Consider the following 13,858-nt stretch of genomic DNA (forward strand, 5'->3'; position numbering starts at 1 on the left):
TACTCTTGGGCTTGATCCCAGAATTCCCCACACTCATCCTCCTTAGCATCCTGTGATGCTTTTTTTAACTGACCCATCATTTCGGACCATGAGCTCATGTGGGAGCAAAAGCAATGCAGTTTTGTTAAATGTGAAACAAACATGACTCACTCAAGTGCATCTAGGGTTTTTTTCTGAAAACATACACTATACGGACAAAAGTATTTGGCCACACCTGTTTTTCAGGGTTTGGGCAAGGCCCCTTATCTCCAGTGAAGGGCAATCTTAATGCTTCAGCATACCAAGACATTTTGGACAATGCTATGCTTCCAACTTTGTGGCAACAGTTTGGGGAAGGCCCTTTTCTATTCCAACATGACTGTGCCCCAGTGCACAAAGCAAGGACTATAAACACATGGTTTGATGAGTTTGGTGTGGAAGAACTTGACTGGCCTGCACAGAGCCCTGACCTCAACCCCATCGTTTGGGATGAACTGGAACGGCCTTCTCGTCCAACATCAGTTGACCTCATAAATGCTCTACAGAATGAATGGGCACAAATTCCCACAGAAACACTCCAAAATCTTGTGGAAAGCCTTCCAAGAAGAGTGGAAGCTGTTATAGCTGCAAAAGGGGGACCAACTCCATATTAAAGTATATGTATTTGAATACAATGTCATTACAATGTAATGGTCAGGCGTCCGAATACTTTTGTCCATATAGTGTATAAGTGGTTTATGCTACAATTATCTTTTCACGTGTGTGGCTAGAATTAGAATTAAAATGCATTTACAGGCCTCTGAAAATGAATACCAGGGAAAGTGCTGAATTGAACATACAAATGCAATATAATTGGAGTAAACACCAACTAAATGGATTTGACTAGACTATTTTATGAAGCTTTGCTTGTACAGGTGATGGCTTTTAACTTCAAGATGTAAAGACAGACACCGAATAATAATATTACATCATACCATAAAATAAACTCTCATGGAAAATAAAAGTATAGAGGGCTGTGTCAGGCGTTCAGTTTTATTAGCCTCATTTATAATGTACACCTAAACAGATGTACATAGATTATTCATATCACCTATTAGGCTGAGCCGCCAATAAAAACTCAACTTGTTTTTGCTTGTTTTTTCTTAGTTTTTTGTTTTTCTTTTCAATAAAATCTCCTCTCTTCCCAGTTCATTTTATGAATCAAAGCTTAGGCTAGTGGTTCTGTAAGTTTTCTGCTGCTACCATATTTCATATCGGAAATCAGCCATGTTTAAATGGTCCTCTGGGTCCGTTTATGCACATTTGATGCTAAAAGCCCTGCAATACTATTAATGCATGCAATTCATTGGTTTCATAATTGTCTGCCGCATTCATAATTTAATTTATCTCAACACTGATGCAGTCTTCTAAATAATACCCTCAATAAACAGTTATCCGAGTGTGGCGCTTTATTCATCCCAAATTAGCGGGCTTAGACTAACAGTCCTTGGATCGTGAATCTTGTGCGGTTTACGAATGCAATTATGAGATACGCTGCATGGTATTTTGGTACGCACTTTCCACCCTCAAAATACCGATGGTACATTCAAAGCACAAAATACATTACAACCAAAGAGCAAATGTTCTGTTTCCAATTAACACGCTGGATCAAAGTACAGTGCTGATGGTGCGTGTTTGTTTTGTGCTACCACTACACTGCACCTCAGAATTCATACATTCTGTAAGCGCGTTTCAGGACACTGTGTTAATGGATGTAAAGAATTAGAGTGGCAGAGCTATGAGGGAGCCGGGCTTGTAACTACGAGGTTAAATGCGTGAACACTCAGCACAGCTGGGACCCACAGCCTCAGTCTCGGCTCTGTGCAACCTACTTAGCTAACAAAATTATCAACATAGCAGAGAACTTACCTTTTCACTGATAATTGTCTTGGACCTGTTTCATTATTTAAGAACTTGCCTAGTAAATTAAGAGCCCTTTACACCTAATTCTGTCTGATGCTGAAGCATTACGGCACCTTTGCACACTTGACGTTAAATAATTGTAATTATGACAAAGAGATTGGGTTACATTAAATAATATATTAGAACACAGATCAGGGTTTTTACTTTAATTATAAATAAATGATTTCATGTGAAGTGCGCAAGGAATAACACTATCACAAATGCAATCAAGTAAAACAGCAATCAGCTGGCAACCTATTTAAATTACCATGGTTGTTAAATGTGTAAAACAATCAAACACTGGTTGACAATTATCTATCGAAAAAAGTGAGTTCTCTGCCCCTGCTATATGCCGCTCACCAGCATAATTAAATGTGCTCTAAAGTGTTGAAAATGATGCAGTAATGATAACAACAGCACAGACATTATTAATACCAAAAATTTTAGTAAACACACATATCACTGTTCATGGAGAATATGACCCTGTGTGGAGAGGAGTGAGGTTTGAGCCCCAGTTAGGTACTTTGCCCCTTTGTGTCTGCTAGAAGTAAACCCTCTGGCTGAATGTTGTAAGTTCTGTGTGTAAAACGTCAAGATATCCCACGACACATCTGAGATGGGTGTGCAGTACCCAACAGGAACAGCAATGACTATGTCTTGACTTTAAGTGAAAAGTGTAAGAACTACACATACACTGTCAAAGCCACACGTTACTGGTATTGCTCAGAGAAAAGGGCCCTCCTAACCCATTACGTTTTTGAGGGAGAACATTTGTGTGAGAGGAGAGCTCTTGTAGGGGCTAAAGCGACGCGTCAGGTCTCTTCAGATACTCCTCTGCCAAACTCTCCACCTACAGAGTCGCTTAGACCTGAGATCGAGAGGCGAGAGCCATCATGCTGCCTGCCTCTGCCCTTCTGTGGTGGAACCATGGTGTGGAGTCTTGTGGTAGTTACGGAGCCAGGCCTGGGGTCCAAAAATTGCAGGTTGCATTCCCAGGTGGTGCACTGCCATTGGCCCATTGAGCAGTGCACTTACCCAGCATTGCTTCAGCAAATATCCAGCTGAATAAATGGGTCATATGTAAAAAATGTGAGCTGTGCAAGTCCCCTCAGAGAAGGGCATCTGCTAGCCGATAAATAATGTAAGATAATGAGAGCCCGCTCCATTGGGGTGTCTCAGTCTGCCCCCTCTCTAAAATAAGCCAAGTCCTGTACCTCTCTCTCAGGTTTTCTTTTTGTATCCAATTTCAAGGTGCTTTGCTGGCATGACATCAGGCAACACTGCCAAACAACAACTGAATATTCTTTAATTGTTGTTCACTGTACTGAAATGAATATTAATCATAAAAATAAGATTAAGATTAAAATAAGATAAGAAAAATAATATTCAGTATATTTTCATTTCTTACTCTCCATGTCCTTCTGGGTCTATTTCTCTCTCTCTCATTTCCAGGGTTTAGTATAGCTTCTTCCCTTGGTTCATTGTGTACACACAGAAACAGCTACCTGGTGCTTCCCTGACCACTTCAGCAGTCTGGAATACGTCATAAATCGCTGTTGATTCTCTTAGATGGTTAGAGGAAAGCAGTGTAGAGAAAGAGTGGGTAGACAGACATACCTGCTGCCAAAAATTTCATATTCAACATTACTTTGCAAAGGTACAAGCGCTTCCCCCAAAGCAAATTACAGGCCTTGCACTTTTCAACATATACCATTCGTACAGTTGGATGTTTACTGATGCAATTCTGCACCTTGCTCAAGGGTACAATGACACTCTACAACCCATATACTTCAAGCCCAGTCCCTTGACCATTAGACTATATCACACCGCTGCCCACAGCAAAGTGGTGGTCTCTGTGTTGCAGCATCAGATGGCTAGTCGCAAACTGCACGATCATCTGATCAAGTAATGCACACAAGGGAGACGTGCCTCTCCAAGGGGCAGGTATTCGGCTCCTTCCTGTGAAGGAGGCAGGGATGGGGCCTGCCATACCAGCACAGCGCAGAGCACAGCACTGCAGGTAAAGGCTATGGAGATTTCTTTTACTCTCCAGATCTCTGCTGGAGGCGCAAATCCTTCCTCTTCCTAAGGCAGACTGGGGAAAAATGTCGCAAGCGGCAGCTGTTTGGAACGGGGCCCTTCTGGGTTCTGCGGGAGCCTGGGGGCTGTTAAGGGGGGGGGGGGGGGGGGGGCAGAAGGAACAGTGTCTCTTCTCTACCCCCCCAAACACCACTTTCCGATTTTTGCCAGCAACTGAAGAGTGAGACGCTTATCCCCTCTGCAGCTGGAGACAGGAAGCCAGCGGGCAGCCAGAGGTCTCACCGGGCAGCAGCAGTTCAATCTGGCTGGGTACTGAAGCTTTTAATAACCAGAATAAGGAGTTCAGTGCCCCCTCTGTGCTGGAGGGGCAGTGAGGAGTACTAGCCAAAGGAGGTTTTCAAATAAGCAGTGACCTGCCCCACTTTCGTTCCAGGGCCCGACGGCCCAATTTACACGGATGGCCTTTCACTGGGAGCAAAGACCACAGGCTCCGCCCTGTGCCATTACCAGCAAAGTTTTGTTTTGTCTTTTTTTCCCTTGTGTTTTATTTTAATCAGGTGAGCTTTTAAAAGTCAAAAACTCTCTGGAGCCCAGAGCTCTGCTCTGCTCTGCTTTGCTCTTCTCTCTCTCTCTCACTCTCTCCTCATAATAAAGTAATAACAATTTTTCTCTTCACCTGCTCTTACTGCCTGACATCACAAGCATATCACCTGAAATATATATATATATATATATATATATATATATATATATATATATATATATATATATATTACATTTGCAATAATATTCTCTGCATAACACTTAAACCCCAAGAAACAAAAAGCAATTACCACCTCGTTTTCTGACAACAGACGTGTCCCAAACCACACAAGCAGAATCCCCATAGCTCACATTAAAGCACAATTTAGATCATAAAAAATCATTTATTAAACAAGGGTAAATCTTTAATTTCGATGATGACTCTGAATGTGACAAAAATAACTATTTTAAATCAGGAAAGGCAATATGTGTATAGGTCGCTAAATAAATAAATGTAAATGTAAATGTAAATGTCTCTACTGCAAAAGGCTACAGCCCTATGCGTAATTGTTATTATACCAAAGGCAGTTTGGTTTGTCTTTTTGAATTTGGCAAGGTTTCATTCTGAAAAAGTGAATAAATGCTGGACTGCTGCAGGGCTTGCAGAAGACACAAGTGAGTTCATTACTGAAGTCAATGTGCATGAAACTGCAGCCATGGGACAAGACTCCTGGCATTTGAATGGGAGTCCCAGGCCGTGTGCTCTAAAGCAAAGACAGATCCGAGCTAAAAACTGTCGATGGTGTATCCTTGGATCACCCGCCTCATCGAGCAAAAGGGCAGCGGATGCTTTGCACTCTCAGAAACTTGCAGTTTGAAATTCAATGTGAGCCGCGGAGGGAGACAGCCTCCAAGACATCGGCTCTTTCTGAAGTCAGCTTCCCTGCTCACAGTCAACCCGCAGCCCTTGCTACGCAGGAGAGTCCCTTAGCAACAGCAGCCCACCCGTGAAATTATGTCAACATCTTCCTTGTTGTAATTACATTGAGTTAGATAGGTAGGCAAAGTGTAGGTTTAATGTAATTAAGATCTAATTAACACATGCGGGAGGATGTTTCAGAACTGAGTAGCACCTGGGGAGGAAAGATTCCTCAGGAAAGATGAGTTGTTCTTTAGCCTGTCTGGCTGCTGAAGTGTAACAGGACGAAGACTCCCACAGCAGCATACATTTTTGATTTTCACAGATTCTCCACTCACTTTGTTCGTTTCGAAATGTATCCTGTGTGTGCTCCTAACATCTTATTCTAACCTATCCTAACACAGTATTTCATTCATTCATTAACTGCAGGGACCACTAAACCCATGGCATTGTATAAGAGTACAAACACTAGGAAGGGGTCAGAGGAGAGAGTCATTTCTATTTTTTGGAGTGCCATTGGGGCAGAGATAGTCCCTCATGTTTTTTTCCGAGACAAACTAACGCACATCCATGCCCTTACATCCCCCAGCAAGCAGTTGCCCATCCTTTACCACAACTATAATAGGATTTTCAAAGAACACGTCTGCCAGCATGTCTGTGTATACTGTAGCTATTTCATTTAATAGCGTTTAATCCTTTTCCAATTATTTCCTTTGAAAGCGTTCATGAGATTGGTGTACAGAGGCTTAGCAGGACATTTCCCCTCTCTCTTACTCACTCTTTCTGCGCAACATCCATTGGGATTAAAGTTGGTCAGAACAGAAAGAGTCTGTATGCCATTGTGGGGCTTTAGTGTTAAATTCAACCCACAGCAGGGCAGGAAATGGCAACACCACATCAGTACCATGGGCACACATTTTCCTCTCCTAGTCTAGAAGGATCTCTTGCTGGCTGCTGAAAGCAGAGGAAGGAGGACACCGAGACAAAAGTGCCACCTACTGATTTCCCACTGTTGATGCAAAGCACAGAGCCCTCAGACTCAGTGACCCTACTCTGAAAGCAAAATGCCTGCCCCCCACTCAAAACATCAGGCTGGCAGTAACAACAAATTAAAAACAGCTATAACAGTACAACGCATGTATAACACTTCCCCTGCCACACAGGCAGAGGTGGACCAAAGATGTTATTTTCTGAAAATCCATCTGCAATCTGCACTGTTCAGCGGTCCCATTCCTGGAGCTCACCTACATGTTGCATGAGAGATACACATTGCAGGACCTACGGTGAGTCCCTGTACTCACTTTGTGCAATCTTGGCAAGGTGCAGGCGGTTAACCCAGGTGATCTTGCTGAGGGGACTGGGGGTGTTGAAGACCACCATGAAGCTGACAGGACGCCCCGACCTGGAGGGAAGCAATCACACACACACACACACACCATTTGAGCTCAGAAAGTATGCAGCGTCACTTTGACCCCTATTAGACAAACCTCGCCTTCGACATTGACGGATGTGCTCTCCTGCAATAGCAGGAACTCTCAACACATTAAAGTAAACCTGGCTCACTCATGCAAAGCAGATGCTTCTTTTATATGGGGTGTTGAGTGTGAGGAGAGGAGTGGTGTGAATAATTAAGGAGAGACCTCCGCTGCCACGAGCTTTGGAGCATTTTTTTCGTCGAGGACGCTTTCAGAAGGGACCGTCTCGCGCGCCAGGCTGTGACGGACGTTCCATAGAGGACAGCAAGCCCCGGCAACGATGCCCTGTCCCTGGCCCACGCAACTGTGACAAACGGCATGTGTTTGCATTTTAATCGGGGGGGGTTGCGATAATGTGAAGGTCAGAGATGATGCCTCGGTCATTGATGCAGTTCTCTGTGCCCCTTTTTCCTGTTAGCAGGGCTGCCATGACAATGAGTCAGAGCACACACACTACGGCGTTCTGCACAAAAGTGTCACTTCAACAGGAAGGTCTCTGCCAAATGACTGTGGTCTGATGACACTGCCACAGCTATGCACACTACTTGAAACTCCTAATCTGTCTGTAATGCATCTGTACCTACAGCTGGTCAGCACCCCCATGACAAAAGCTGTATGCTAAAATGGGGAGGATGTTTTGCTGTCAAAGGAAATCTGCATGGGTGCAGTGGTTTAGATTGCTGTAGTTTGGTTAAACCTCAGATTGACTGGCCTCCTGGCAGGACCAATAACCTATGCTTCTGCTCAAAATGGGCGGAGCCGCTAATGTGTGTGACGTTGATGAATGCAATGTCTGCTGAATTCTGGGTGGGTGAGTTTTAAACATACGTTTCAAAATGGGTCCATCTGTAGAGCCCTCAAAGCAGCAGGTAAGAATCAGCACAGCGGCCTAGCCCCCCACTGCATGTGACCTCCACATGAGGTGATGTCCCTACCCCTACCCCTTCCTGCCCCCCCCTCCCCCGGGACCGCTCAGTGCTTCCGTAGCTTCCCATCAAGGAACTAAGCTAGTCAAATCTGGCTCATTTGTCAGTTGTGCCCATCGCTGTCACTGTTAAACAGCCCCCCCCCCGCCCTCCGTCAGGCGGAAGAAGGAAGGCAATTCACACGGAGGCATCATTAGAGGGTAATTGACTGGAGAACAGTGAGAGCAGCTGAGAATCCGCTTCTGTCATCTCCCCTCACAGGCCCCCATTTCGCATTCATTTCTGATTTTTTTCCCCTCTCAGACAGTGAAAGAGAGAGAGAGAGAAAGAGAGAGAGAGAAAGAATAAGAGAGAGAAAGACAGGGCGCAGAGCTTATTTAATTGGATTTCTGGGAAAATACTCTAAACGATAAACAGTAAGGGGCCCGATTTTCTCCAGTGCCGGCTGATTGAAACCCACGCTGCTGGGGCAGAGCGGGGGCTGAATGAGGAAGGACCGCTAAAGGAGACTCAGTCCAAGATCTGATATATGGGTACAGGACAATGCAGCGACGTGTTTATGACAGTGATACTGAAGCGTGGAAGGAGGAGGAGACATTCAAAATGACTGCCATTCAACACTGTCCGCACAATGACTGCTTCCTATGACCAGTCCAATGTTTCCTTCTTTTTCACAGGCTTTTAGCTGGAGCATGGAGAGGGGCTAATTTGCTCCAGACTGAGGGGCTGATATCAGTGTAATAAAAGGGAACAGGAAGGAAGGACTTGTTTACTCATTTGAGGCACTTTCCCTCATTCATGCACCAACTACTTCCTGGAACTGCAGTGTGCACTCACTCTGCTGTCATAGCTGCGGTGCTCTTGGAGCAGGTTTATGAACAGCACAGTCGTTATTAGGCCATTAAGGAAAGTGCAGTCTTCCGCTTTTTCGTGTGTGCTTTTTTCAGCACATCCTGCACACTCAGTGGCACGTGGTAGATGTTATGTACTGTGGAGCAATCGTAGCTGGGAGCATGTGAGGACACGTGATCAGCTGTCCCTTGCAGTGGCACAGGCAGGTGGCACGTGTTTGCTGGTCTGCCCCCTCGCACCCCCCGCCATCTGCTAGCGCAGCACCTGAGGCTATGTGTTAGACAGGTTCGCCACCCGCCACTCCACCTGGTTCCTCCACCCCGGGGAGGGCCACACGCTGGCACAGCAGGCATGCAGGGCAGGGGCTCCCCCGACTGAACCCAAACCATGCAGCCCCTTAGGCTCGCTGCGGCTTCCTGGCAGAGCGCCTCATTCACGCCCTGTTTCTGTCTCACACACCCGCACGTCACCTGTATATTCTGGCAACACAGCGCAATTAAGCCTACTCCTGTGTCGCGGTTTTTAGGGAACCACCAGGGAAATATTCCTCCACTGCTTATTCACTGCGTGTGGCCATGACAGGAAAAGGGAGAAGCCTGAAAGAGGGGAGTTTCCCACTATGGTCTGTGATTAGGCTCATGTGGTGGGAGAGGGGCATGCTGGGAACTTCTGCAGCTGTGCCTAAGACACCTGGCTGGGGGAGAGGCAGTCTGGTGGACATGTGACCAGTCGAGCAGATTGCCACAGATGCTCTGACAGCATGTGTCAGAGAATAGGTAGAGCTGTGCTGTTAAAGCTGTTGTGCTTGGAACACCATGAACCAGCACCTGTGGCCATGCTAAATCCTCAGACTCATCTACATAAGGGGTCACTCATCTCCACTCCTCAAACTCACAGCGAAACTCCTCACCCCGCAAGCATGCATAACAATTCTCCCCTCTAGCCTGAAGTCCAGTTTTAATGCCATCTGGACACATTTAGATAAGGATATCTGCATGTGCTTAACTAAAAAAGCATGGTGAGATGCTACATTTTTGCATCTTGGCACAATTTGACAAAAGCACATTTAAGACTTTTCTTGGCATTCCCGATGCCTAATGATGAGGTTTCTGAACATCTTTTGCTCCACTCCTCAAGGTTGTAAACTTGTGAGAACTTCTTTGAGTGTTCCTTCAGACATTTTATGTCTTCACACAAAAAAGACACACACAAAATTAGACAGGTGTACACAGGTGGGTTATAACTCAAGAAGATGTTACATACTTGAAACTATTTACATAATTTTCTTTTTTCCTATTCATGAAAACGATTTAGCCTCCTAGCCATTATCAAAGTTTTGTAAACAATGCTTTTAATATCCCATGAATGTATTCCAGAATATACTGCATGACATTTCTTGGAATTGCACAACAGATATTCTATATGTTGACCAGGTATTCTGTCTCTGCCATTGTTGAAGCTATAAGTGATCTGATACGCCAGCTCATTATTAGTATTCTTCACTGGGTGGTAAGACAGAATCTTCTGTTACTAAACAGAACCTCCTAGACAAGGAAGTACAGGGGATGCAAGGAATTCAGGGGCTGAAAGTCTGGTTATAGTATAGATTACCTGTGGACAGACATCTTTGTCCAGCCTGTATATCTGGTTGACTACAGCATCATTGTGACATTACCAGAGCCTCTGTCACATTATCATCTGTCACTGTCTGGCTTTGTGTGTCAGCCTGTTTCAGGTTACAGGCACTGTCTTCTGCAGATGGTGTATCTATCTTAGAGTTCACAAATACTTACGGGAAAAAGGTATTTTGGCTTCAATATGACATCACCCAAAGGTAAACAGGGGTGGTTGCTATGGTCCCTGGTCTTTCCTATGCTTCACCTATTTTTTGAAAAAGGACTAATCTTTTTTTTCCCTATTTTGTGTCAGCAACTCTCAAAATAGTGACAGTCTCTTAACTGAAACCACCGTGGGCTTGTTTTGTACGTGGTAGTATAACAGCCAGCTTCAAAACGTGTGCAGTAATACTCAGAATTAAGGAAGTATTTCTGTGTGCAGCAGCAACTCAAATTTTCCATGTGAGTCTCACAAACTCTTACACAGATAGCTGTTCACAACTGTAAATGTACGCTGTCTGATGGAGACAGTGAGTTACGGAGCAAGGCAATTATATCAGCAACTGATTTCTCAATGAGCACTGCGCTGTTAAAAGTGCCATCTCAATTCATTTCTTGCAATAACAATATTATGACTGAGGAAAGAAATAAATTGACTGAATCTTTCCATCATTCATTACAGAAACATCTCTGCCATGCTATTTATGAGAAAACATTAATATAATCACCCAATCAGCTGAACAATACCATACCACAGCGAAATGAACTCAGGGCTAATGGGGCCCCATACCAACAGCTCCTCCCTAATCAGACCCCACCCGCGTATGGCTCCACCCTAAACTCCACCCCCAGGGCACTCACTTGTCTGGCTTGCCAGGGACCAGCAGACGCAGGCGGCACTTGTTGGCGCACTGGATCTCGTCCTCCTTGATGCGGATGAGCCTCTGCAGGGCCAGGCACCAGTCCTGCCCCACAGTGGTGTTCAGGTTCTGCAAGCACACGTGACGTCACATGAAATACATACAGGGACATGTCCGACATACATCATACTCAGAGCTGAGATGCTCGCTCTCCCTGTGGTGAGGGAACAGTCAGAGAAGGGGGACTGAGGGACTTCTTGTTACTAATAATGATCTTTCCCTTTGTGAATGGTTTAGTGCGTTGATTAACGATCCTCTCTCCTTCTCTATATCCCACTCTACTTCTCTCTATATCCCAATACATATCTATATTTGTATGCCTCTTTGCACTCAGCATCTCTGTACCTCTGTGTACACATAAACTGTATGTCTTTCTGTCTCTCTTGCAGTTTCACTCTCTGTATATCTCTCTCTTTCCAACCCCCACCCCACAGTCCTGTCATCTTGCACAGTACAGAATAGCCGCAATGTATTACAGGCAGAGCAAGTAGACAGAGGGAGTGACAGGTGCTGAACAGCATTATGGCAGTCTGGTGGTTGGCTTGGTTCCTGGTTTACCTGATATGCCCCTTGCAGGGTACCCACAAGAAGCGTGATCTCCTCCACAACAGACAAGTCATGCTGTAGCTCCTGAAGCTCCTGGTAAAGACGAGGGGGCCCCAAGAACACCTTCCCTGTAACACAACGCACTGCTGTGAGCTCAACCTCATTACACCCTGTAATACAACACACTGGAATGAGCTCACCCTCATTACACCCTGTAACACAGACCGCTCCTTTGAGCTCAGCTTCATTACACTATATAACAAAACACACTGCAATGACCTCCTAAACACAGAACCATACATTGAAGTTGAAGTCACACGTATATATAAGCCTATATAAGTATTCTTACAAGTATCCGTAGGTATACATAGTTTAAGTCACAAAAAGCTCAGATATCCAACTTGTATTTTTATTGAACTTGGAAGTTATTACAGAAAATGTCCATCTGTCAATAAAAAGCCCCATCAACAGCGCTAGTCAATGCATGATGAATTGATCCCCATTGTTTGTGGGAACTACAGTGGCTAAAACCAATACAATCAAAAATGAAGCCGTTTCAAACGAGGATGCCACATGGCCCAGAGAGAACAGCGCAGGTGTCTCATTAAACACCAAATGCGCTATCGATTTGAATCACAGCCCCTTCGCGCTCCCCTGCTTTACCCTCACCCTCTCCTCATTGGGAATCAATGCCACTATTGCTTTCTGCAATTCCACTACCCCCCACTTCTCTGGACGAGGAAATTAATGGCGTGATTTAAATTCCATTGCCAGACTCAGCTCCTGAGTTTGTCCGCACCGAGGCTGCAGCCCCAGAATATGACGAGGAGCGACAGTCCTGCGTCATGCTCGAGCGACGGCCATGACGAAACAGGCGCCTGTTGGCTTTGTGGTGAGAAACAGGGGAGGGCACATAGCTGTGTCATGGGGGGAGTCCTAACCTAACAAATGGGATTTTGACAGTGGCAAGGGCATTCCTCATCATCCATAAATCAGAATCAATAGTGAAGACATCCCATCGTACAGAGGGAGCGAAAACATCTGGAACAAAGCAATTTTCTTGAGGATCCTACAAACTGGGCTGCAGTCACCCCAGCACAGACATTTGTTTGCCTCCAAGGTTCCTAAACCCCCCAAATCCTGGCCCAGCCCCTGTGTCCCCCTTCCCATGACAGCCAAGTCGAGGGAGTCGGTACGGACTTGTAATCCACAATAATCCATCTGCTATGATGGAATGGGTTTTACCTCCATCTGCAGTAATCCACAGGTATGGCACGGCTGCCCATTTCCTCTGATGTCACCCATCCTCTTAGTAGCAATATGTATCTTTTATATAATCCCTTACTATATGTAAGGTGTTCTGAAAGGACATCTCCAGGGCTGATTATATGGAAGGCGATACATGAAAGCGTTCGGTGGCAATTACTCTGCTCGGAGTGCTACAGTATACCAATTAAGAGGTGATTGACTGATAGATTGACTGAGCAACTGGCTGACTGACTGAGTGATTGATTGCTGCATGGGGAAAGAGTTAAAAAGCATAGCTGGCAAAGAGCTAAAAATAAAAACGAGCTCTGCTCTTTTTTTGCCTTTCCCTTTTGAGTCTGAATTTGGATACGAAAGCAAGAGTTGGATTTCTTCTGGGTTCCCAGAAGTCCGACTTATTCCATCAATAAATTAGGGCACCGGGCCTTCACAGATGAAAAACGAGCCCATTTTAGCCAAGCTGGGGAATATGGGATGTGATCTGGGCGGGGGCCCCCATGGAGGCTTATACACACGCCAGTTCCTATAAATATACATTGGTGTGTGCGCAGCAGACGGGGGCGGGGTGTGAGTGGTGTGTGTGTGTGTGTGTGTGGGGGGGGGGTGCTTCAGCAGATGTGCTGTAATCTGGAAAAGGGAGATTAAAGTGGTTGCTGCAGTTGCATAACCAGGCTCACATTTCTAAATAGGTCATCATGTATGCGACGAGACTGTTTCTTGCTCTCTCTCTTTCTCTCTCTCTCTCTCTCGCTTTCTCTGCGCTCCACTGTCATCTGACTCGTTTTCCCTTGCGTTGTGTTGCTCTCGTCGAGGATGTAACCACAGTGGCATCATTAATATTTCAGATAGAGCGTCT

General features: G+C 45.2%; 1 protein-coding gene across 4 annotated transcripts in view; it reads right to left on the reverse strand.

Moving 5' to 3' along the window:
• The window catches only part of arhgef10lb (Rho guanine nucleotide exchange factor (GEF) 10-like b), a 91,414-nt gene that overhangs the window by 38,132 nt on the left and 39,424 nt on the right, over positions 1 to 13,858 (reverse strand). For all 4 annotated transcript variants that reach the window (XM_036532780.1, XM_036532779.1, XM_036532778.1 and 1 more), the window contains 3 exons: positions 11,749 to 11,864; positions 11,132 to 11,259; positions 6,703 to 6,803 (listed from right to left, as the gene is read on the reverse strand). In XM_036532780.1, the coding sequence (XP_036388673.1) occupies positions 6,703 to 6,803; positions 11,132 to 11,259; positions 11,749 to 11,864 (345 nt within the window). The remainder of the gene's footprint in view (positions 1 to 6,702; positions 6,804 to 11,131; positions 11,260 to 11,748; positions 11,865 to 13,858) is intronic.

The sequence above is a fragment of the Megalops cyprinoides genome, chromosome 7 (genome assembly GCF_013368585.1).
Source record: "Megalops cyprinoides isolate fMegCyp1 chromosome 7, fMegCyp1.pri, whole genome shotgun sequence".
Taxonomy (NCBI): domain Eukaryota; kingdom Metazoa; phylum Chordata; class Actinopteri; order Elopiformes; family Megalopidae; genus Megalops; species Megalops cyprinoides.